Source organism: Hypanus sabinus, chromosome 10 (genome assembly GCF_030144855.1).
Source record: "Hypanus sabinus isolate sHypSab1 chromosome 10, sHypSab1.hap1, whole genome shotgun sequence".
Classification (NCBI taxonomy): domain Eukaryota; kingdom Metazoa; phylum Chordata; class Chondrichthyes; order Myliobatiformes; family Dasyatidae; genus Hypanus; species Hypanus sabinus.
In genome coordinates this window covers 11,834,636-11,859,375 of record NC_082715.1, presented here as the reverse complement: position 1 = coordinate 11,859,375, position 24,740 = coordinate 11,834,636, and the positions used below count along the sequence as shown (strand labels likewise).

Below are 24,740 nucleotides of genomic sequence, written 5' to 3'. Positions count from 1 at the left end.
GTGGCATTGGTGGAGGAACTATATAACATGGGAGGGGATGAACTGGAAATATAAGGATGGAGTTAAAGGGAAAGGGAAAATAAGAAAAGTTAAAAAGGACAACAGAATCAATGGAGTAGAAAGCTCAAGAAGAGATCATACAGTACGGCCAAGTGAAATAGAAATTGATATGAAAGGAGAGGGGAGTACCGAATTAAAAGTATTATATATGAATACACAAAGTATAAGGAATAAAGTAGATGAGCTTGAGGCTCAGTTGGAAATTGGCAAGTATGATGTTGTGGGAATAACAGAGACATGGCTTCAAGCGGACCGGGCCTGGGAAATGAATATTCAAGGATATACATCTTATCGAAAGGACAGACTGACTGGCAGAGGGGGTGGGGTGGCTCTGTTGGTGAGGAATGATATTCAGTCCCTTGCGAGGGGGGACATAGAATCTGGGGATGTAGAGTCAGTATGGATAGAACTGAGAAATTCTAAGGGTAGAAAGACCCTAATGGGATTTATCTACAGGCTCCCAAACAGCAGTCTGGATGTAGGGTGTAAGTTGAATGAAGAGTTAAAATTGGCATGTCACAAAGGTAATGATACAGTTGTCATGGGGGATTTCAACCTGCAAGTAGACTGGGAGAATCAGAATGGTATTGGACTCCAAGAAAGGGAGTTTGTGGAGTGCCTCCGAGATGGATTCTTAGAACAGCTTGTACTGGAGCCTACCAGGGAGAAGGCAATTCTAAATTTAGTGTTGTGCAATGAACCGGATTTGATCAGGGACCTCGAGGTAAAGGAACCATTAGGAGGTAGTGACCATAATATGATATGTTTTAACCTACAATTTGAGAAGGAGAAGGGAAAATTGGATGTGTCAGTATTATAACAAAGGGAACTATGGAGCTATGAGGAAGGAGCTGGCCAAAGGTCAATGGAACAATACCCTAGCAGGGAAGACAGTGGAACAAAAATGGCAGGTATTTCTGGGAATGACGGAGAAGGTGCAGGATCGGTTCATTCCAAAGAGGAAGAAAGATCCTAAGGGGAGTAAGGGGCGGCCGTGGCTGATGAAGGAAGTAAAGGGCAGTATAAAAATAAAAGAGAAGCATAATATAGCAAAGATGAGCAGGAAACCGGAGGACTGGGAAACTTTTAAAGAGCAACAGAAGATAACAAAAAAGGCAATATGCCAAGAAAAAATGAGGTACGAAGGTAAACTAGCCAAGAATATAAAGGAGTATAGTAAAAGCTTCTTTAGGTATGTGAATAGCAAAAAAATAGTTGACCAAAATTGGGCCATTGAAGACAGAAACGGGTGAATTTATTATGGGGAACAAGGAAATGGCAGATGAGTTGAACAGGTACTTTGGATCTGTCTTCACTAGGGAAGACACAAACAATCTCCCAGATGTAATAGTGGCCAAAGGAACTAGGGTAAACTGAACTGAACTGAAGGAAATTTATATTAGGCAAGAAATGGTGTTGGATAGACTGTTGAGTCTGAAGGCTGATAAGTCCCTGGGACCTGATGGTCTGCATCCCAGGGTACTTAAAGAGGTGGCTCTAGAAATCGTGGACGCATTGGTAATCATTTTCCAATGTTCTATAGATTCAGGAACAGTTCCTGCTGATTGGAGGGTAGCTAATGTTGTCCCACTTTTCAAGAAAGGAGGCAAAGAGAAAACAGGGAATTATAGACCGGTTAGCCTGACATCAGTGGTGGGAAAGATACTGGAGTCAATTATAAAAGAGGAAATTATGACACATTTGGATAACAGTAGAAGGATCAGTCCGAGTCAGCATGGATTTATGAAGGGAGAATCATGCTTGACTAATCTTCTGGAGTGTTTTGAGGATGTAACTATGAAAATGGACAAGGGAGAGCCAGTGGGTATAGTGTACCTGGACTTCCAGAAAGCTTTTGATAAAGTCCCACATAGGAGATTAGTGGGCAAAATTAGGGCACATGGTATTGTGGGCAAAATTAGGGCACATGGTATTGGGGGCAGAGTACCGACATGGACTGAAAATTGGCTGGCTGACAGAAAACAAAGAGTAGTGATTCACAGGTCCCTTTCGGAATGGCAGGCTGTGGCCAGTGGGTTACCGCAAGGTTTGGTGCTGGGACCGCAGCTGTTTACAATATACATTAATAATTTAGATGAAGGGATTAAAAGTAACATTAGCAAATTTGCTGATGACGCAAAGCTGGGTGGCAGTGTGAAATGTCGGGAGGATGTTATGAGAATGCAGGGTGACTTGGACAGGTTGGGTGAGTGGGCAAATGTATGGCAGATGCAGTTTAATGTGGATCAATGTGAGGTTATCCACTTTGGTGGCAAGAACAGGAAGGCAGATTACTATCTAAATGGAATCAAGTTAGGAAAAGGGGAAGTACAACGAGATCTAGGTGTTCTTGTACAACAGTCAATGAAAGCAAGCATGCAGGTACAGCAGGCAGTGAAGAAAGCTAATGGCATGCTGGCTTTTATAACAAAAGGAATTGAATATAGGAGTAAAGAGGTCCTTCTGCAGCTGTACAGGGCCCTGGTGAGACCCCACCTGGAGTATTGTGTGCAGTTTTGGTCTCCAAATTTGAGGAAGGACGTTCTTGCTATTGAGGGAGTGCAGCGTAGGTTCACAAGGTTAATTCCTGGGGAAAGGCGGGACTGTCATATGTTGAAAGATAGGGGCGACTGGGCTTGTATACACTGGAATTTAGAAGGATGAGAGGGGATCTGATTGAAACATATAAGATTATTAAGGGATTGGACACACTGGAGGAGGGAAGCATGTTCCCGCTGATGGGTGAGTCCAGAACTAGAGGACACAGTTTAAGAATAAGGGGTAGGCCATTTAGAACAGAGATGCGGAAAAACTTTTTCACCCAGAGAGTGGTGGATATGTGGAATGCTCTGCCCCAGAAGGCAGTGGAAGCCAAGTCTCTGGATGCATTCAAGAGAGAGTTAGATAGAGCTCTTATAGATAGCGGGGTAAAGGGATATGGGGAGAGGGGAGGAACGGGGTACTGATTGTGTATGATCAGCCATGATCACACTGAATGGTGGTGCTGGCTAGAAGGGCCGAATGGCCTACTCCTGCACCTACTGTCTATTGTCTATATACAATGCATACTGGGAGTAAAAAGAACGGAAGTAAAAACCCCACCAACCCCGGATCCCGCCTCTCGTTACCAACAGCTTCCGGGTTAGTATTAACTTACTTTTAATAATAATACTCACATTACAATATGGTCAATGGCCTCCTCTACTACCAGAATGTGCCCACCCTCAGGTTGGAAGAGTAACACTTCATATTCTGTCTGACTAGTCTCCAACCTGATGGCAGGAACATTATTTTCTCCAATTTCCAGTAATTCCCCCCTTCTTTAATTCCCCCCTTCTTTAATTCCCCATTCTGGCAAACTTTTTACCTCTTCTCTTCACCTTGCCCTGGTGCACCTCCTCTTTTCCTTTCTCTCATGGTCTACTCTTCTCTCCTATCAGATTCCTTCTTCTACAGCCCTTTACCTTTTCCACCTATCACCTCCCAGCTTCATTATTCATCCCCATTCCCCACCCAACAAGCTTCACTTACGACCTACTAACTTTTCCTACTTACCAGTCTCCCACCTTTTTACTCTAGCTTCTTTCCCCTTCCTTTACAATCTTGAAAGGTCTCGGCCCAAAACATTGACTATTTATTCGTTTCCGTAGCTGCTGGCCGACCTGCTAAGCTCCTCCAGTATTTTGTGTGCATTACCCTGGATTTCCAGCATCTGCAGAGTCTCTTGTGTAAAGACAGAGGATCTATTTTATTTGGCAGAGGGGTCAATAAATATGGATCGGATTTAAACTGATTGCTTAAAGAACCAGGTGAGAAGAAAAAATCACCTGTGGGTCTGGACCTCTGTCTCACAGCGTAAGGCAGGCAGAGAACCTCACCACATAAAAGGTAACTTAATGAACAACTATTCAGCAAAACCTTCAGGGTCAAGGCCAGAAACTGAGAGCAGCGAATGGGACTGGCTGGCATGGAGTCTGAGCTGAGTGGCTCTTTCTATTCCAGAACTTACAGGGAGCCAATTAGTTTACTTTTCTTCCAATCTCGTACACTTTATGCTCAGTAGCCACTTCATTAGGTACACCTGCACACTTGCTTGATAGCGCAAATACCTCATCAGCCAGTCACATGGCACCAACTCAATGCATAGAAGCATGTAGCTACGGTCAAGAAGGCCAGTTGTTGTTGAGCCCGAATGTCAGAAGGGGAAAGAACAGGGATGGCTTGGTAGTGTAGTGGTTATCACAATGAATGTTTTACAGTACCAGTGACCCAGTTTCAATTTCCACTGCTGTCTGTAAGGAGTTTGTACCTGGGTTTCCTCGCACAGTCCAAAGATGTACCGCTAGTAAGGTTAATTGTTTCATTGTAAATTGTCCCATGCACAACAGTCCCTAGAGTTTATACAGGTGCAGAAACCAAAACGAAGAAAAAAAATCCAGTGAGCAGCAACCTGCGGGCAAGAATAGCTTGTTAGTGAGAGAGTTCAGAGGAGAACGGCCAGACGGGTTCCAGCTGACAGGAAGGAGACAGTAACTCAAATAACCACGTGTTACAACCTTGCTGTGCAGAAGAGCATCTCTGAATACACAAGACTTTGAACCTTGAGGTGGATGGACTACAGTAGCAGAAGACCACGAGCATCCACTCAGATATTAGATATAGGAGATACCTTATAAAGTGACTATTGTGTCTGTGTTTCACAATGAAATGTGTTGCACCTGAAATCATCAACACTGAATTATAAAATTTTCTGTACCTTTACGAAGAAATGTACCCATCTCTTTTTTGGGGATGTTTTCATAGTTGGCCATTGGATTTGTTTTCATTTCATTGAACGAGCTGTACTTCATCACATTCTCAAGTTGTTCATCATCCAACTGTCTTCCAACGAAGTTGCATATTTTTTGTATCGTCGCTCGACAATCCTGTTAACACAGATTAAGCTTCTGTAACACTCCCTCAAGATACATCTTCCCTGCCATTCACAAGTAATGTATCGTTTGATCACATTACTAATAAAAGACCATAAGACCATATGACAAAGGAGCAGAAGTCGGCCATTCGGCCCATCGAGTCTGCTCTGCCATTTCATCAGGAGCTGATCCAATCTCCCCTTTAGTCCCATTCCCCTGTCTTCTCACCATAACCTTTGATGCCCTGACTACTCAGATACCCATCAATCTCTGCCTTAAATACACCCAATGACTTGGCCTCCACTGCCGCCAGTGGCAACAAATTCCATAGATTCACCACCCTCTGGCCAAAAAAATTCTTTTGCATCTCTGTTCTGAATGGGCGCCCTGCAATCCTCAAGTCACGTCCTCTCATACTAGACTCCCCCACCATGGGAAACAACTTTGCCACATCCACTCTGTTCATGCCTTTCAACATTTGAAATGTTTCTATGAGGTCCCTCCCCTTCATTATTCTAAACTCCGAGGAGTACAGTCCAAGAGCGGTCAAACGTACCTCATATGTTAACCCACTCATTCCCGGAATCATTCTAGTGAATCTTCTCTGAACCCTCTCCAATATCAGCCCATCCTTTCTTAAATAAGGAGACCAAAACTGCACACAGTATTCCAAGTGAGGTCTTACCAGTGCCTTATCGAGCCTCAACATCACATCCCTGCTCTGATACTCTATTCCTCTAGAAATGAATGGCAACATTGCATTCACCACCGACTCAACCTGGAGGTTAACCTTAAGGGTATCCTGCACGAGGACTCCCAAGTGACTAGTGGGGTACCACAAGGCTCAGTGCTGGGACCCCAGTTGTTTACAATATATATTAATGATTTAGACAAGGGAATTAAATGCAGCATCTCCAAGTTTGCAGACAAAGCTGGGCGGCGGTGTTACCTGTGAGGAGGATGCTAAGAGGGTGCAGGGCGTCTTGGATAGGTTAGGTGAGTGGGCAAATTCATGGCAGATGCAATTTAATGTGGATAAATGTGAGGTTATCCTCTTTGGTTGCAAGACCGGGAAAACAGATTATTATCTGAATGGTGGCCGATTAGGAACAGGGGAGGTGCAATGAGACTTGGGTGTCATTGTACACCAGTCATTGAAAGTGGGCATACAGGTAACAGCAGGCAGTGAAAAAGGCAAGTGGTATGTTGGCATTCATAGCAAGAGGATTTGAGTACAGGAGCAGGGAGGTTCTACTGCAGTTGTACAAGGCCTTAGTGAGACCGCACCTAGAATATTGTGGGCAGTTTTGGTCCCCTAATCTGAGGAAAGACATTCTTGCCATAGAGGGAGTACAAAGAAGGTTCACCAGATTGATTCCTGGGATGCCAGGACATTTATATGAAGAAAGACTGGATTGACTGGGTTTATACTTGCTGGAATTTAGAAGATTGAGGGGGGATCTTATTGAAACGTATAAAATTCTAAAGGGATTGGACAGACTAGATACAGGAAGATTGTTCCTGGTGTTGGGGAAGTCCAGAACGAGGGGTCACAGTTTAAGGATAAAGGGGAAGCCTTTTAGGACCGAGATGAGGAGAAACTTCTTCACACAGAGAGTGGTGAATCTGTGCAATTCTCTGCCACAGGAAACAGTTGAGGCCAGTTCATTGGCTATATTTAAGGGGGAGTTAGATATGGCCCTTGTGGCTAAAGGGATCGGGGGTATGGAGAGAAAGCAGGTACAGGGTTCTGAGTTGGAAGATCAGCCATGATCATACTGAATGGCGGTGCAGGCTTGAAGGGCCGAATGGCCTACTCCTGCGCCTATCTTCTATGTTTCTATGTTTACCTCATTTCAATGTACATGTGACACTAAGATAATCTTTATCTCTATTCTTTTTATTCACCCTTCTCTTGTGTCACGCTTTCACCTACAATCCAAAACAAATTTATTTCAGAGACACAGGAGATAGTGTTGCTCCCTCAGAGTTACATTGGCAGATTTAGTCTTGAACGAGTGCTGCATGTTCACTGAATCAAAGTCACTGCACTTTTTTGACATGCCAAGGGCTTGGCCTAAGAGCTCCGAGATCCCGTGGCTCTGGAGACGATGTCCCAGCAGAAGATCAGTGTGTTGTGGGAGTTGGAAGATCTCTGGCTGTGTGCCCAGAGGCTTGAGATCTTTGGGCACAGAGCTCGGAAAAAGTGAAGCAACAGATTTCTAACATCATAAACCAGCGATTCGTTTGTTATGTCTCCCCTCTCGCTGTGAAATGGAAACACCCCTTTTCCCCTTATTAGGGAGAGAGAGAGCCTGTGGTATGTTGAATACTCGGTGAACGAGTAGTCTTCGGGGTACTGCAAGTCTGTATCTTTATTGATGCTTTGCTGCACACTTGAGTGCTCGATGGCAGGTGCTGATACTTTTTTCTTGCTAGTGGGGGGAGCAGGGTCATTGTTTGCTGCCTCTTCTGCACAGGAGAGAGGGGAGCTGGGGGGGGGGTACTTTGAGGTTCTAACATTTAACTGTCATTCATTCTTTGGGGGCATTCTGTTGTCGTGTATGGTTGTGAAGGAAAAGCATTTCAGGATGTACACTGTAAACATTTCTGATGTTAAATGCACCTTTGAAACCTTTGAGAATGTCCTCAAGTGCTCCAGTTTCCTTCCCCATTTCAAGGCCAAACCCCTTAAAAGGACCAGAAGACTGAAACATACCCAGACAGAAAATATGGAGTGCTCTTCTGCCAAGATGAGGCTACATTCAAGCTGCAGGAGCAACACCTCATATTCTATCTAGGTTGCCCCTAAGCTGCTGGCATGGACATTGATTTCTCCAACTTCTGCTAATTTCTCCCCCCTCCCACTTCCCTCTTCTTCAATTCCCCATTCTGACCTCTTATCTCTTCTGCTCTGTTGTCTATCACATCCCCTCGTTCTTCCCTTTCTGCCATTGTCCACTCTCCTCTCCTCATCTGCAGCTCTTTGTCTTTACAACTATCACCTCCCAGCTTCTTAATTCCTCACCCAACACTCACTTGGCTTCACCTATCACTTTCTAACTTGTCCTCCTTCCCCAATCTCCACCTTCTCATTCTGGCATTCCCCCCTTTCCTTCTAGTCCTGAAGAAGAGTCTTGGCCCAAGATGCCCACTGTTTACTCTTCTCCATAGACTGTGTGTGTGTGTGTGTGTGTGTGTGTGTGTGTGTGTGTGTGTGTGTGTGTGTGTGTGTGTGTGTGTGTGTGTGTGTGTGTGTGTGTGTGTGTGTGTGTGTGTGTGTGTGTGTGTGTGTGTGTGTGTGTGTGTGTGTGTGTGTGTGTGTTGCTTTGAATTCTAGAATCTGCAGTTTCCCTCGTGTTTATATGTATTATTGCTGTGGCTCCTTCAGTTTGCTTTGGGTCTCATAGTAATGAGAAGCTCAGGGTGACACATCTTTAGATTGAATGAAGTTGCTGAACCAAGCAATTACCCTGTCCTCGAGTTGGAGGCTTAGTAATGGAAGGAGGAGGTTTGTAGAGTCCTTTGTTTTGGTGTTTGGTGGGGTTTTTTGGCTGCTTCCATTGTTTTGCTGAACAATGTGGGCATACTACATTGGCAATGGAATGCATGGTAACATTCGCGGCCTGTCCCCAGCACTTTCTCAGATTGTTTTTTAACTTTTATAGATACAGCATGGTAACAGGCCCTACAGGCCACCCAAGACTGTACTGCTCAATTGATCTACCAACCGGCATGTCTTTGGAATTTGGGAGGAAACTGGAGCATCTGGAGAAAAAAAACACGGACAGAGGAAGAACGTACAAGCTCTTTGCAGACACTGGGGGGAATTGAACCTGTGTTGATGGTGATCTGAATGATGGGGTGGTAAATTGGATTAGTAAGTATGCAGATGATACTAAGATAGGTGGTGATGTGGATAATGAAGTAGGTTTTCAAAGCTTGCAGAGAGATTTATGGCAATTAGAAGAGTGGGCTGAAAGATGGCAGATGGAGTTTAATGCTGATAAGCATGAGGTGCTACATTTTGGTAGGAATAATCCAAATAGGACATACATGGTAAATGGTAGGGCATTGAAGAATGCAGCAGAACAGTGATCTAGGAATAATGCTGCATAGTTCCCTGAAGGTGGAATCTCATGTGGATAGGGTGGTGAAGAAAGCTTTTGGTATGCTGGCCTTTATAAATCAGTGCATTGAGTAAAGGAGTTGGGATGTAATGTTAAAATTGTACAAGGCATTGGTGAGGCCAAATTTGAAGTATTGTGTACAGTTCTGGTCACCGAATTATAGGAAAGATGTTAACAAAATAGAGAGAGTACAGAGGAGATTTACCAGAATGTTACCTGGGTTTCAGCACCTAAGTTACAGAGAAAGGATGAACAAGTTAGGTCTTTATTCTTTGGAGTGCAGAAGGTTGAGGGGGTTCTTGATAGAGGTATTTAAAATTATGAGGGGGATAGATAGAGTTGATGTGGATAGGCTTTTTCTATTGAGAGTGGGGGAGATTCAAATGAGAGGACATGAGTTGAGAGTTAAGGGGCAAAAATTTAGGGGTAACATGAGGGGGAACTTCTTTACTCAGAGAGTGGTAGCTATGTGGAACGAGCTTCCAGTAGAAGTGGTAGAGGCAGGTTCGATTTTGTCATTTAAAAAAAATTATATAGGTATATGGACAGGAAAGGAATGGAGGGTTATGATCTGAGTGCAGGTAGGTGGGACTCGGTGAGAGTAAGCATTCAGCAAGGACTAGAAGGGCCAAGATGGCCTGTTTCCGTGCTGTAATTGTTATATGGTTGTATGATGCCACTGTAACCTCGCACTGCCCTACACGTGTCGTTATTGTTAATGCAAGTGACACAAGGAATTGATTGTGGAGAAGTCAAGGGAACACATATCAGTCCTCTCTAAGGGATCAGTAGAAGCAGCTTCCAGTTCCTGGGTGTCAACAGCTATGAAGGCCTATCCTGGGCCCAACATATTGATGTAATTACACAGAAGGCACAACAGAGGCTATATTGCATTAGGAGCTTGAGGAGACTTGGAATGACACTAAAGACTCTCGCAAGTTTCTACAGCGGTAACGTAGAGAGTATTCTAACTGGCTGCATCACTGTCTGGTACGAGGAGCCAATGCACAGGATCAGTAAAAGCTACGGAAAGTTGTAAACTCAGCCAGTTCCATTGTGGGCACTACCTTTCCCAGTATTGAGGACACCTTCAAAAGGCAAATGCCTCAAAAAGGAAGCAACCAGCATGAAGGACCTCCATCTGCCCTCTTCTCATTGTTAGCTTTGAGGAGGAGGAACGGGAGCCTGAAGAAGCACAGCTTCTTTCTCTCCACTGTCAGATTTCTGAGTGGGCAATGAACCCATGAACACCAGCCCAAATTCTTTTGCTCTTTTTACACCGATTATTTACAAAGTAATATATAAATATATATACAGTGGATTCCAGTTAATTAGGACGCATCGAGACCAGTACATTTTGGCCCAATTAAGCCTCTGTCCCAATTAGCCAAAGTTTCATGGAAATAGTTGAAAAGGTATACAGTATAAAAGGACGAACTACCATTTAACAGAGTAACAATTCATGTATTTAAATAAGACACAGATCAGATTACCTCTACAGTACAATAAAACTGTGTATTAGTTCCTCAGCATCATTGACAAAGGAATTCATTGAGTGTACATTACCATGTTCCATGTTCTTTTGGTTGAGGGGAAATGAAATCAGCTCCAGTGGACTGGGCGGATGAGATCTACAGTGAGATCCAGTGGTCAGGAAGGTGGCACTGCAATGCTCCGTGGAGAGTGAAGGACATGACAAGGTAGAGAAGTCATGATGATCCACCACAACTTCGGGAGACTACAGTTCTGATGTTTACTTGTAGCCCTGGACCCAGAATTCTGAGGTTGAGAGAGTGGAACTGGCACAGTCCACTTTAAAAACTCTTGCGCACAGGTTTTCCCGTCATCATCGGACACAATGGACGAGCATCACCAAAAGGACAAAATCAACACAGACACCTAGACTGGTTCATACAATATTTCTGACAACTGCATCCTCCAAATCTTCATTTTGATTGTAACATTCAAGATAATTGCCAATCCCTTCAAATTCTTTGTGGCTTCTCATTTTTTGAAATGGTGAAATAATTTCATTTTCACTCCTGTCTGGTTTTGGCATCTCTAGGTCTGAATACTTCAACCGCAGTGAGCAAAACAGTTCCAAATTGTCTTACTGCTTAGTTCTCACCAATTATCCATGACAAGAATCACTGCTTTTTGAACATAAACACATACATAGAAACATAGAAAACCTCCAGCACAATACAGGCCCTTTGGCCCAAAAAGTTGTGCTGAATATGTCCCTACCTCAGAAATTATCTAGGCTTACCCATAGCCCTCTATTTTTCTGAGCTCCATGTACCTGTCCACGAGTCTCTTAAAAGACCCCATCGTATCCGCCTCCACCACCGTCACCAGCAGCCCATTCCACGCACTCACCACTCTATGTAAAAAACTTACCCCTGACAGCTCCTCTGTACCTACTCCCCAGCACCTTAAAACTGTGTCCTCTTGTGGCAACCATTTCAGCCCTGGGAAAAAAACCTCTGACTATCCACATGATCAATGCTTCTCATCATCTTATACATTTCTATGAGGTTACCTCTCATCCTCCATCACTCCAAGGAGAAAAGGCTACATTCACTCAATCTATTCTCATAAGTCATGCTCTCCAATTCAGGCAACATCCTTGTAAATCTCCTCTGCACTCTTTCTATGGTTTCCACATCCTTCCTGTAGTAAGGCGACCAGAACTGAGCACAGTACTCCAAGTGGGGTCTGACCAGGATCCTATCCCGCTGCAACATTACCTCTTGGCCCCTAAACTCAATCCCATGATTGATAAAGGCTATTGCACCATGTGCCTTCTTAATCAAAGTCAACCTACGCAGCAGCTTTGAGTGTCCTATGGACTTAGACCCCAAAATTCCTCTGATCCTCCACACTGCCAAGAGTCTTATCATTAATACTATGTTCTGTCATCATATTTGACCTACCATACAACTGATGCTAAACTGATTGTTCTAAGCATGGTGTAGTGTCTAACAGCCACATAAGTGGAGGCAACTGATGCGAGATAGAAATGTTCAACAGCAATCCCCTGTCCCAGTTGAGCAGCATAGTGTCCTGATGAAACAAAGGGAACCACAGCTATTTTGTCAATTTTTGTTCTTTCAGAGTTGTCCCAAATAAACAGCTGGCCCAGTTAACCAATGGCCCATTCGATTGGAATCCACTGTGTGTCTATGTATACGTTGACTGTACTCTTTTCCACTGATGCTGCCTGAAATGCTGAGTTCCTCCAGCATTTTGTGTGTGTTGCTTAGGTTTCCAGCATCTGCAGATTCTCTCGTTTCCAATCTAACCTGCATTTGGTCTCACTGATATAGAGGAGGCTACACTCTGAACACTGAATGTAGTCCACTGGATTACTGCTGCCAATGGATTGCCGTTTCATTTGGAATGACTGTGTGGGTCCCTGGCTGGCGGGAAGGAAAAATCAAAAAGGACAGGCACAGCATCATCTGAGTTTACATGGTAAAATTTTAAAGATTAACTTTATTTGTCACGTGCAGTGAAATATTGAACAAAGATTGCGACTTAGTAGCAGCATCTTGGTGAGTGAAAAATGCTTTCAGAAATTATGGGAAATATAGCTAATAATTTAATGTTCTTGGAAGACTTAATATTCTATCCACCTCTCTCTGTAAGAAGTTTGTATGCTCTCCCCATGACCACGGAAGTTTTACTTCTAGGTGCTCAGGTTTCCTCCCACAGTCCAAAGACAAATGGAGAAGTATGTTAATTGGTTACATGGGTGTCATTGGAAGAGGAGGGGAGGGAAGAGGAAGTGGAGGGCGGGAGGAGGGGAAGGGAGAAATGTGTAATTTGGTGTCAAGTCAAATTAGTCAAGGACTGTGCTGGGCAGCCCCCAAGTGTCACCATGATTACAGCACCAACATAGCACACCCACAAATCACTAACCCTTTTCTCTTTACAAGGAAACAGACCACCCTGAAGAAACCCACATGGTCACAGTGAGAATGTGCAAATTCCTTACCAAACTCAGCAAGAATTGAAACCAATCTTAGGGTTGACGCTGTTAAGTGTCATGATAACCTCTACATCACCATACGGCTGCCCCATGAGAAGTGAAGCACTTGGTAGAAACTAAAGATACTGTATAATGGATATTTGATTACTTTGGTTACATTGCTACTATTTAGTTATTACAAATTATTAAATAATGCAATACTTGAACAATTGCTCTACCTTCTTCAATTGCTCATAGGTTATCAGCAAAAAGTTGAATTCATCCTTGTGAACATACCAGTCCCTGATGTGGTCAAACCAACAGCTGAATACCACTGTTGGAGAAAGAAAACATAAAATTACACTTAATTTTGTCTATTTGAATAATTATTAAAACATTCTTGATGAGACAGCAATTCAGTAAGATGAAAGCAAACAGATTTCTTCTCTGAAGAATATAAAACTGACTCAGAATTAGAATCAGGTTTAATATCTCTGACAAATGTTGTGTAATTTGTTAACTTTGTGGCAGCAGAACATGATAAATAAAAAAGAACCTGAATTACAGCAAGTAATGTATATATATTCTAAATAGTTACATTAAGACATAGAGAGCAAAAACGCACTTTAAAAAAGCAGTGAGGTATAGTTCTTGAGTTCAACGTGCGTCTGGAAATCTGATGGCAGAGGGGTAAAGAACTGTTCCTGCATTGCTGAGTGTGCGTTCAGGCCTCTCTCTTCTTAATGGTATCAATGAGAACAGGGCATGTCCTGGGTGGTTGGAGTCCTTAATGATGGACCCCACTTTTCTGAGGATTCGCTCCATGAAGATGTCGTAGATACTATGGAGGCTGGTACCCTTGGTGGAGCTGACTAACTTTATAACTCTGCCGCTTGCTGTGATCATGTGTGGTACCCCCCACCCGTACCATTCCATATGGTGATGCAGCCAGTTAGAATACTCTCACAGTACATCTGTAGAAGTTCATGTGGTTTAGGCCATTCAAATGATTTTAGGTGAAAACTGTACATAATTTTTATAGAACAACTATGAAGTATTGATGATGATGAATCTTGGTGATTTCAGCTTATAAAACTATAAGACCATTGAAGCAGAAGTAGGCCATTCAGCACATTGAGTCTTGTCTGCCATTCCATCTTGACTAATTTATTATCCCTCTCAACCCCGTTCTCCTGCCTTCTCCCTGCAACTTTTGATGCCCTGACTAATCAATAATCTATTACCCTCTGCTATAAAGTACCTGTGTTATTTATTGTCCCACATTACATTACAAAGAATGCAGCTGCAGGGACATAAATTTATGTTCATGGCTTTGCCTAGAACAGTTTGGTGTGAAAAAATGCTTTCCTTGACTAAAACCTTCCAAACATTTTTAATGAATGAGTCATTAATTAAATACACTCAGTGGCCACTTTATTAGGTTAATACAAAATCTAATCGGCCAATCATGTGGCAGCAACTCAATATCTAAAAGCATTCTGACATGATCAAGAGGTTCAGTTGCTGTTTAGACCAAGTATCAGAATGACTTTGACTGTGGAATGATTGTTGGTACCAGACGAGATGGTTTGTGTATCTCAGAAACTGCTGATCTCCTGGGGTTTTCATGCACAGCGGTTTTTAATTTACAGAGAATGTTGTGAAATTTTGTGAAAAGCAAACTAATCCAGTGAGGACAGTTCTGTGGGTGAAGATAGCTTGTTAATGAGAGAGGTGAGAGGAGAATGATCAGACTGGTGCAAGCGGACAGGAAGGCAACAGTAACTCAAATAACCACACGTTACCACAGCGGTGTGCGGAAGAGCATCTCTAAACGCACAACACATCGAACCTTGAAGAGGATGGGCTACAGCAGCAGAAGGCCGTGAATGTTCACTCAGTGGCTACTTTTTAAAAAAAGTACAGGGGGTGTGTAATAAAGTGGCTTCTGAGTGTACTTGCCCTACTAAAAATGATAATTAATCCTAACAGGACAACACTATGAAGTCTGGGAAAGTATCCCTCAAAATCCTGCAACCAAAAACAGTTGCCAGTAACTGGGCCAGCAAATTCCAGGATGCAATGTAAAGCTGGAATGGATCATAAAAATGTTAGATAGTCACAAGAAATTTGGCAGATGCAACACACAAAATGCTGGGGGACCTCAACAGGTCAGGCTGCATCTTGGAAGTGAAGAAACAGTCGACGTTTTAGACTGAGGAGGAAGGTGATGTGAAGCCAGAAGAACGGGGAGGGGAGTGGGGTGGAGAGGGTTGGTGGGGCAGAGAGGGACTGGGGGAAAGAGAGGGACGGGTGGGGCACAGAGAGGGATGGGGAGTGTGGAGAGGTTTGGGGGGTGGTGGAGAGAGATGGGGAGAGGGGCGAGGGGGAAGGAGAGGGACAGGAGGGGAGAGGGACGAGGGGAGAGGGTCAGAGATCTCCATCGGTCAGGGCGAACCATGGATATTGTGTCTGAGCTGTCTAGATACGCAAGCCAGGGCAGTACAATGTGGAGAGCAATCGGTTGCCCACATAGCAAGCTCCCCCTCTCCTCACATCTGATGAACCCAAAAGAACAGCAGAGACTGATACAGTTTGGCACCAACAGCAATGAACTCACACATAGGACTGCCTCAGGGACTCCACCTCCGGATATTACCCTTGGGATTTACTTCAGAAGCCTTCTCCATGAGTGGCTATTGATACGAGGCAGCACAAGTTTTGAGATAAGAGTTTTCTTTCCCCTAGATGAGCTGCCAACTATGCTGATGATCCCCATCCGCCTGAAGTAACTGGTTTTAAGGTGCTAATAACCCATCTTTGCCCATTCTCCTGTCGGTAGAAATGGTTCCAGCAGGCTTCGTAGCTAAGCCACACATGAAAGCTAGGAGCTGCACTCAGTTGTCAGAGGCTCTTTCAGCTGCAACATCATTACCACTCCCGACTATTACAACCTCATTCAACGCCCCCAGCACCCTTTCAGTTACTAAATATAATGAGACCAGGTCACTACTATGCAGAAGGTTTACCGAACAAACTGACAATTACATGAAGCTGACCGATTTACCTCTACCATCAAGGAATTTTTCAAAGAAGTCCATGAAATTCTTTGGTGCTTCAAACATGGCAAAATATTTATGGAAATAATATGAAGAGACCATGATGTCCTTAGGATTCCGTGCAACATAAATAACCTACAAGGAAAGAACATGAACAGAACAACTAAATTTACAGAGAACATGAAGGATGATCGAGTAGATGAATTAGATGCTGTAGCAAACTGGTTAACTTTGCTCTTTATTAATAGGAGCCCATTTGTTGTTCCCTCTACTGCTCATTATTCTGCTGACATTTAGGGCAGCAATGAAGCTCCTGGCAGTGTTCATCATGTCAGTAGCTTCCACTCAGTTTTCACTACTGTCAGTCATGCAAGTCTCAGGTGGGGTCTCAGGAATGCCATCACACTCAGATGTAGAAGGATTCTTCATTGGTGTTTCTGTAACAGTTTTGTTTGGCGAGTCAGGGTTGTTAGTCCTGGGCTGAATCTGCACCCCCAACCCGGAGAACTGGTGAACCACTCTTAGTTTGGCGTCTGCACTTTGACCTGTTTGGCATGGGTGACCCTCCCGAGAGCCAAAGCATAAAGCCCCGACTCCAGCCAACATAGCTCTCTGGGTCATTGAGGCACACAAGCCTCCAAAGCATGACAAGGTTGTGTCCTCCTGGAGGATTTGCTATTCTGTATGACCTAATTCTGCCCCGATGTCTTAATAATCTTAATTAACCACTCTTAATTTTAGATTCTACAATGATTGAGTTGAATCTCCTTATTTGCTTCAGGGGAAAAATAGTTTCTAACCAACGCAATGAAACTCAGTCATATGTCAACCAATGGGCAGCCACCTGTATTAGAGCGTTACAGGAAAGATACTAACATGGATAGAGAATAGCTGGCATGCAGAAGCCAGCAAGTGGGAATTGTGGAAGAATTTAACACTCTTTGGATATGTAGGGTTTAATCTAATCGCTTGTGAATGCTCTTAGAATTTAGCTGAAAAGTCCTTGCAAGTCTTAGAATTTAGCAAAAGTCTTTCTTTCTTTATCAATCTTTTTATTGATTTTAAAAGAGCATATATACAAGCAAGAGGAGAATTATCTCAAATATATATATCAATAACAATTCATACAGAAGGTGAAATAAACATTATCAAAATCATAAATAGTATTAATCTGATACAGAATGTATAATAGGGAAAAAGATAATTAAATCTCCTTTTAGAACCATAGAACATTACAGCACAGAAACAGGCTTTTTGGCTCTTCTTGGCGGTGCTGAACCATTTTTCTGCCTAGTCCCACTGACCTGCAGCTGGGCCATATCCCTCCAAACCCCTCTCATCCATGTACCTGTCCAAGTTTTTCTTAAATGTCAAAAGTGAGCCCACATTCACCACTTCATCTGGCAGCTCATTCCACACTCCCACCACTCTCTGCATGAAGAAGCCCCCCCCTAATGTTCCCTTTAAACTTTTCCCCCTTCACCCTTAACCCATGTCCTCTGGTTTTTTTCTCCCCTAGCCTCAGTGGAAAAAGACTGCTTGCCTTCACTCTATCTATACCCATCATAATTTTATACACCTCTATCAAATCACCCCTCATTCTCCTATGCTCCAGGGAATAAAGTCCTAACCTATTCAACCTTTCTCTGTAACTCAGTTTCTCAGATCTCAGCAACATCCTTGTAAACCTTCTCTGCACTCTTTCAACCTTATTAATACCCTTCCTGTAATTAGGTGACCAAAACTTGCACACAATACTCCAAATTCGGTCTCACCAATGTCTTATACAACCTCAACATTACATTCCAACTCTTATACTCAATACTTTGACTTATAAAGGCCAATGTACCAAAAGCTCTCTTTACGACCCTATCTACTTGTGACGCCACTTTTAGGGAATTATGTATCTGTACTCCCAGATCCCTCTGTTCTACTGCACTCCTCAGTGTCCTACCATTAACCTTGTATATTCTATCTTGATTTGACCTTCTGAAGAGCAATACCTCACACTTGTCCATATTAAACTCCATCTGCTAATTTTCAGCCCATTACTCCAACTGGACCAAATCCCTCTACAAGCTTTGAAAACCTTCCTCACTGTCCACTACACCTCCAATCTTTGTATCATCAGCAAATTTGCTGATCCAGTTTGCCACATTATCATCCAGATCATAGATATAGATGACAAATAACAATGGACCCAGCACTGATTCCTGTGGCACACCACTAGTCACAGGCCTCCACTCAGAGTAACAATCCTCCACTACCACTCTCTGGTTTCTTCCATTGAGCCAATGTCTGTTCCAATTTACTACCTCTCCATGTATACCTAGCAACTGAATCTTCCTAACTAACCTCCTTTGCGGGACCTTGTCAAAGGCCTTACTGAAGTCCATGTATACAACATCCACTGCCTTCCCTTCATCCACTTTCCTGGTAACTTCCTCGAAACACTCTAATAGATTGTTTAAACATGACCTACCATGCACAAAGCCGTGCTGACTTTTTCTAATAAATCCCTGTCTATCCAAATACTTGTAGATCCTATCTCTCAGTATTCCTTCCAATAATTTACCTACTACCAATGTCAAACTTACCAGCCTATACTTTCCTGGATTACTTTTTGAGCCACTTTTAAACAACGGAACTACATGAGCTATCCTCCAATCCTCTGGCACCTGACCCGTAGATATCGACATTTTAAATATTTCTACCAGGGCCCCTGCAGTTTCAACACTAGTCTCCTTCAATGTCCGAGGGAATACCCTGTCAGGCCCTGGGGATTTATCTACTCTGATCTGCCTCAAGACAGCAAGTACCTCCTCCTCTTCAATCTGTATAAGTTCCATGACCTCCCTACTTGTTTGCCTTGTTTCCATAGACTCCATTCCAGTTTCCTTAGTAAATACAGATGCAAAAAACCCATTTAATATCTCTCCCATTTCTTTTGGTTCCATACATAGCCGACCACTCTGATCTTCCAGAGGACCAATTTTATCCCTTACTATCCTTTTGCTCTTAACATACCTGTAGAAGCTCTTAGGATTATCCTTCACCCTGACTGCCAAAGCTACCTCATGTCTTCTTTTAGCCCTCCTGATTTCTTTTTTAAGTATTTTCTTACTCTTTTTGTACTCCTCAAGCATCTTATTTCCTCCCTGTTGCCTATACATGTTATACATCTCTCTTCTTTATCACAGTTCCAATAACCCTCGAGAACCAAGGTTCCTTATTCTTGTTCATTTTGCCTTCAACCCTGAGAGGAACATACAAATTCTGCACTCTCAAAATTTCTCCTTTGAAGGCCTCCCACTTACCGATCACATCCTTGCCAGAGAACAACCTGTCCCAATCTATGCTTTTTAGATCCTTTCTCATTTCTTCAAATTTGGCCTTTTTCCAGTTTAGAACTTCAACCCGAGGATCAGATCTATCTTTATCCATGATCAAGTTGAAACTAATGACGTTATGATGACTGGAAACAAAGTGTTCCCCTACACACATTTCTGTCACCTGTCCTAACTCATTTCCAAATAGGAGATCTAATATTGCATCCTCCCTAGTTGTTAAATCTATATATTGATTTAGAAAACTTTCCTGAACACATTTCACAAACTCTAACCCATCTAGACCTTTAACAGTATGGGAGTCCCGATCAATGTGTGGAAAATTAAAATCCCCTACACTCACAACTTTCCATCTCCTGAAGTTCTCTGTTATCTCTCTGCAGATTTGTTCCTCCAATTCTCGCTGACTATTGGGTGGTCTATAATACAACCCTATTAATGTGGTTATCAATTCTTATCAATTCATAAAAAGAAAAAAAAGACTTTTGGAATTTTTATATGAAAAAACCCCTGCTATTCTCTACAAACAAAAACAAAAAGGAGGGAAAAAGGACTGGGCAGTCCATCCTGAGAGTAAAACTGAGAAAGGCTTTCTGATCAAATCCAAAACTTCAAAAAAAATAACTGGAAGAGAGTCAGTACAAAAATCAATAAATCAATTCACATGAAAATATTGAATAAAAGGTCGCCAGATTTCTTCAAATTTAAAGGATGTATCAAATGTCGGACTTCTTTTTTCTCTAAACTTAAACAGGACATGATGGAGGAAAGCCAATAAAGAGCAGTAGGTGGATTAGAATCCTTCCATTTAAGCAAAATGGCTCTCCTAGCTTATAAAGTTGAAAATGCTATCATCCGTTGAGCGGAAACAGGAATATATCCTGCTTCCGATGGAATGATCCCAAAAATAGCTGTAAGTAAATTTGGTTGTAGGTCCAGATCCAGTTTTGATAAAGTTTTAAAAACATCTTTCTAAAAATTGTCCACCTTTATGCAAGACCAAAACATGTGAGTTAAAGTGGCCACCTCAATATTACATCTATCGCAAATAGGATTGATATTGGGAAAAATACAGGCTAACTTATCCTTTGACATATGTGCCGATGCACTACCTTGAACTGTATCAAGGAATAATGGGCACAAATAGATCGAATATTTACCAAATGAAAAATTTTACTCCATTGATTATCTGACAGCAACTCTTGAAATTCCAGTTCCCAAGCACCTTTAATTTTAACATTAGATATCATTCATAAATTCAATAACCATTTATAAATTGTAGCTATCAGTCCTTTTTGAAGTGATTTAACCTGAAAAAGGGTATCTATCATATTAGGTGGATAAGCATAGGGGTAACTTGGAAGCAAAATACGTAAAAAAATTCCTAATTTTTAAATATCTAAAGAAGTGTGCATTAGGTAAGTCATAATTATCTGCTGAGTGAAATACATTAAACAATCTCCTATAAATAAATCTGAAAAAGTTATTATTCCTTTGGCTTTCCAAATTAAAAACGCCTGATCTAAAATTGATGGTTTAAAAAAATAATTAAGATGGATTTTACTAGAAAGAACAAAATTATTTAACTCAAAAAATCTGCGAAACTGAAACCAAATTCTTAATGTATGTTTAATAATGGGATTGAGTTCTTGTCTACCAATCTTAGAGAGCAAAAAAGGAAGAGGAGCACCCAGTAAAAAGGCCAAAGAATACCCCATCACTGAGTCCTTGCTAATGTCTAAAGAAAAATATTGTGGCACTGCATTTACATAATGCTCTTGTTTGTTGAAATCTAGTTCTAAGTTCAAAGTCACGTTGTTTGTTACAATCTAGTTCTATGTTTGGCCTAGTGGGCAAGGCATCAGACTAGTAACCTGAAGGTCACTGTTTCGAGCCTCAGCTGAGGCAGTGTGTTTGTGTCCTTAAGGCATTTAACAACACATTGCTCTGCGATGTCACCAGTGCCAAGTCCTAGGGTCCTTCCCTTGGACAACATCAGTGGCGTGGAGAGGGGAAGGCCTGCAGCTTGGGCAACTGCCAGTCTCCCATTCTACCCTGCCCAGGCCTGCGCCCTGGAAGCCTTCCAAAGCGCAAATCCATGGTCTCTCGAGTCCGACGGATGCCACCACCAGTTCTATGTTTACAGTCAAGCAATGTTATTGTTAAGTGCTTTTAGTTACGTATGCTGTGTCCATATATTGAAGTGTGTCTGAAAGCTAAGGAGAGCCCCCGAAATGCCACTCTTAGCTGGAAGGAGGCTCTCCATGATATCATATAATAAAATCCTTTAGTTTGAAACAATTCTCTGAGTTGGCCTGATTGATTCTGTCTGCTGCTCCTGAGATTTCTCCACAACAGGAACAAAGGAAGCCTTTTCTAGTCGGCTGCCAGTGGCTAGTGGTGTTCCTCAGGGGTCAGTATTGGGGTCCCGACTTCTCAAATTGTTTGTCAGTGATTTAGATAATGGAATTGATTGCTTGTGGCAACGTTTGCAGATGATATGAAGGTAAGTGGGGGGGGGGGGGGTAGTAGGTAGTGCTGAGGAAGCAATGTGATTGCAGCAGGACACATTGGAAGAACCGGCAAAAAAGTGGCAGATGGAAGACAGTGTTGGGAAGTACATTTTGGTAAAAGGAATGAAAGTGCAGACTATGATCTAAATGGGGAGAAAATTCAAACATCAGAGGTGCAAAGGCACTGATTTCATGGGCAATAGAATTTAAAAGCAAGGAGATAATGCTGAGGCTTTATAAGAAGCTAGTCAGGCCACACTTGGTGTATCGGCAACAGTTTCGAGCCCCATATCTCAGAAAGGATGTGTTGTCATTGGAGAGGGTCCAGAGGAGGTTCACAACGATGATTCCAGGAATGAAAGGGTTACACATGAGGATCCTTTGGCAGCTTTGGGCCTGTACTCACTGGAATTCAGAAGAATGGAAGGGGGGAAATCATATTGTATTCTACCGAATATTGAAAGGACTAAATAGGGTGGATGTGGAGAGGATGTTACCTATGGGGGAGGTGTCGAGAACTACAGGGCACAGCCTCAAAATTGAGGAGGCGACCATTTAGAACAAAGGTAAGGAGGAATTTCTTTTTTTAATCAGTGAGTAGTGAATCTGTGGAATGCTCTGGCAGAGACTGTGTTGGAGGCCAAGTCTGTGGGTATATTTAAGGTGGAAATCGATGGTTTCCTGATTGGTGAGGGAAACAAAGGTTACAGTGAGAAGGCAGGTGTGTGGGATCCAGGATCAGCCATGGGGTAATGGTGGAGCAGATTGAATGGGCTGAATGGCCTAATTCTGCTCTTATGTCTTATGGTCTAAGTCTTTGAACCCTTCAGCAACATACACAAAATAGTGGAGGAAATCAGCAGATCAGGCAGCATCCATGGAAAAGAATACGCAGTTGATGTTTTGAGCTAAGATCCTTCTTCAACGATTACCCTCATAGATGTTACATTACTTGCCCCGCCACCATCTTTTCCATCACCTTCCCATGAATCCAAGCATCCTTTCCTATATCCCCCCATTCAAATGTTAACACAGAGGCTGAATAACAGAGTCAGTCCCTCTTAATTATTTTTCAATTCATCAATACCTTCAATATCCATTTTCCATAGCGAAAACAAATGCACTTTTCACCACTCATGAAAAAAAAATCTGAGACAAATTCTACCCATCAATTTTTTTTTTTTTTTGGCTTTCAAAATTAGATCTTAAACTAATCTAAATCTGCAGGCTGAAAACTGTACAATCGAGAACAGCCTGGAACCAAAGTAATGTTACTTTTCTCTGCAAAAAGCAGATTGAAACTTTTGATTTGCTTTTGTCCTCTGATTTAGAGAAATCAAATGTCTCAGGGGGTTTTACTATGTAAGTGGATGTAGATACTGCAGGCATTTGCTCCATTTTCCTGTTTGATATCTGTTATTGTGCTTATTAGGACTACAAAAATCTTATTTTTCTCTCCCTGAGAGATTGACTGACCTTTCTACTGTGACTGTGTCTCTGTGCACTTGTCCAGGCTAGTGGCCCACAGATTATTACAATGCATCCACTTTTGAGTGTAGCTTGGAGGCATTGCCTAGCAGCCCTGGCCAAGTCTCAGTTCATGCCTCATGGTGCATGCAATTAGCAACTACCATATAGGCAGTTTAGGTTGATAAGTTAGAATATGTTCTATGATAGAATACAAGGAAATGTCCCAGAAGATGATGAAACTCAAGTCAAAGAAATAGGGAGGGAGGAAATAGACATTGACTTGGAAAGGTTCAGTCATGGATTCCAGAGCTTAGGGATATAAAGCGGCATGTTTATAGCTGGTGCAGTGTTTAAAATTTGGGCATGCTTATCCAATAAGTTATAGGAGGAAAAAAACACTCACTTTTCCCTTCTTTTCCTTCAGCCCCTTAGGAATGAGTTGGTAGGGCAAATGCATGACATTCAGTCGAGGTGATGGGCGTTCTGGAAATTTTGAGTCTGGCACTTCAATCCAAGGAACACGCTCTATTGCGAGTTTACGTTGGATTGCAGATATATCACCACCAGAATAAATTAAACTCAATATTTGTTGCATCCAGATGGTACCTGCACACAAGAGAGAATGGTAATAAGAAAAACACACACAAGATTGCTCATCATACACCTTTTTTTTAATATCTAAAGAAATGGGCATTAGGTAGATTAAACTTAGCAGAGAACTGTTGAAAAGATGCAAAGCGATTATCAATGAAAAGATCTTCAAAATACCTAATGCCCTTTCTATATCAATCATAAAATGTTGAATCATGCATAGAAGGTAGAAAAAGATGATTATGTAAAATAGGACTAGAAAGGGAAAAACCATAGAAACCATAAAATTTCCTAAACTGGGCCCACATTCACAGAGTATGTCTAATAAGAGGATTAACAATTAGTCTAGGCAAACTACTAGGAAGTGCAAAGATAGATAGATCCTTTGTGGATTTCAGCTCCATTGCTACCCATTTAGGGCGGTCAGACTGGCGATGGAAAAAAGACCAGAAGATAAGACAACGAATGTTAGCTGCCCAGTAGTATAGATGGAAATTAGGTAAGGCCATGCCGCCCTCTTTTTTAGATTTTTGAAGGTAAGTTTTGTTAATTCTGGAATGCTTACCCTTCCACAGATAGGACAAAATAATAGTCTAAGGAATCAAAAAAGGTTTTAGAAATAAAAATTGGAATAGATTGAAATAAGTATAAAAATTTAGGGAGAACATACATTTTAATAACATC

General features: G+C 42.2%; 1 protein-coding gene across 2 annotated transcripts in view; it reads right to left on the bottom strand.

The window, feature by feature from the left end:
• LOC132400452 (amine sulfotransferase-like) overlaps positions 1-24,740 on the bottom strand; it is a 68,113-nt gene that overhangs the window by 21,763 nt on the left and 21,610 nt on the right. For both annotated transcript variants that reach the window (XM_059981431.1, XM_059981433.1), the window contains 4 exons: positions 23,869-24,071; positions 16,144-16,270; positions 13,316-13,410; positions 4,817-4,985 (listed from right to left, as the gene is read on the bottom strand). In XM_059981431.1, the coding sequence (XP_059837414.1) occupies positions 4,817-4,985; positions 13,316-13,410; positions 16,144-16,270; positions 23,869-24,071 (594 nt within the window). The remainder of the gene's footprint in view (positions 1-4,816; positions 4,986-13,315; positions 13,411-16,143; positions 16,271-23,868; positions 24,072-24,740) is intronic.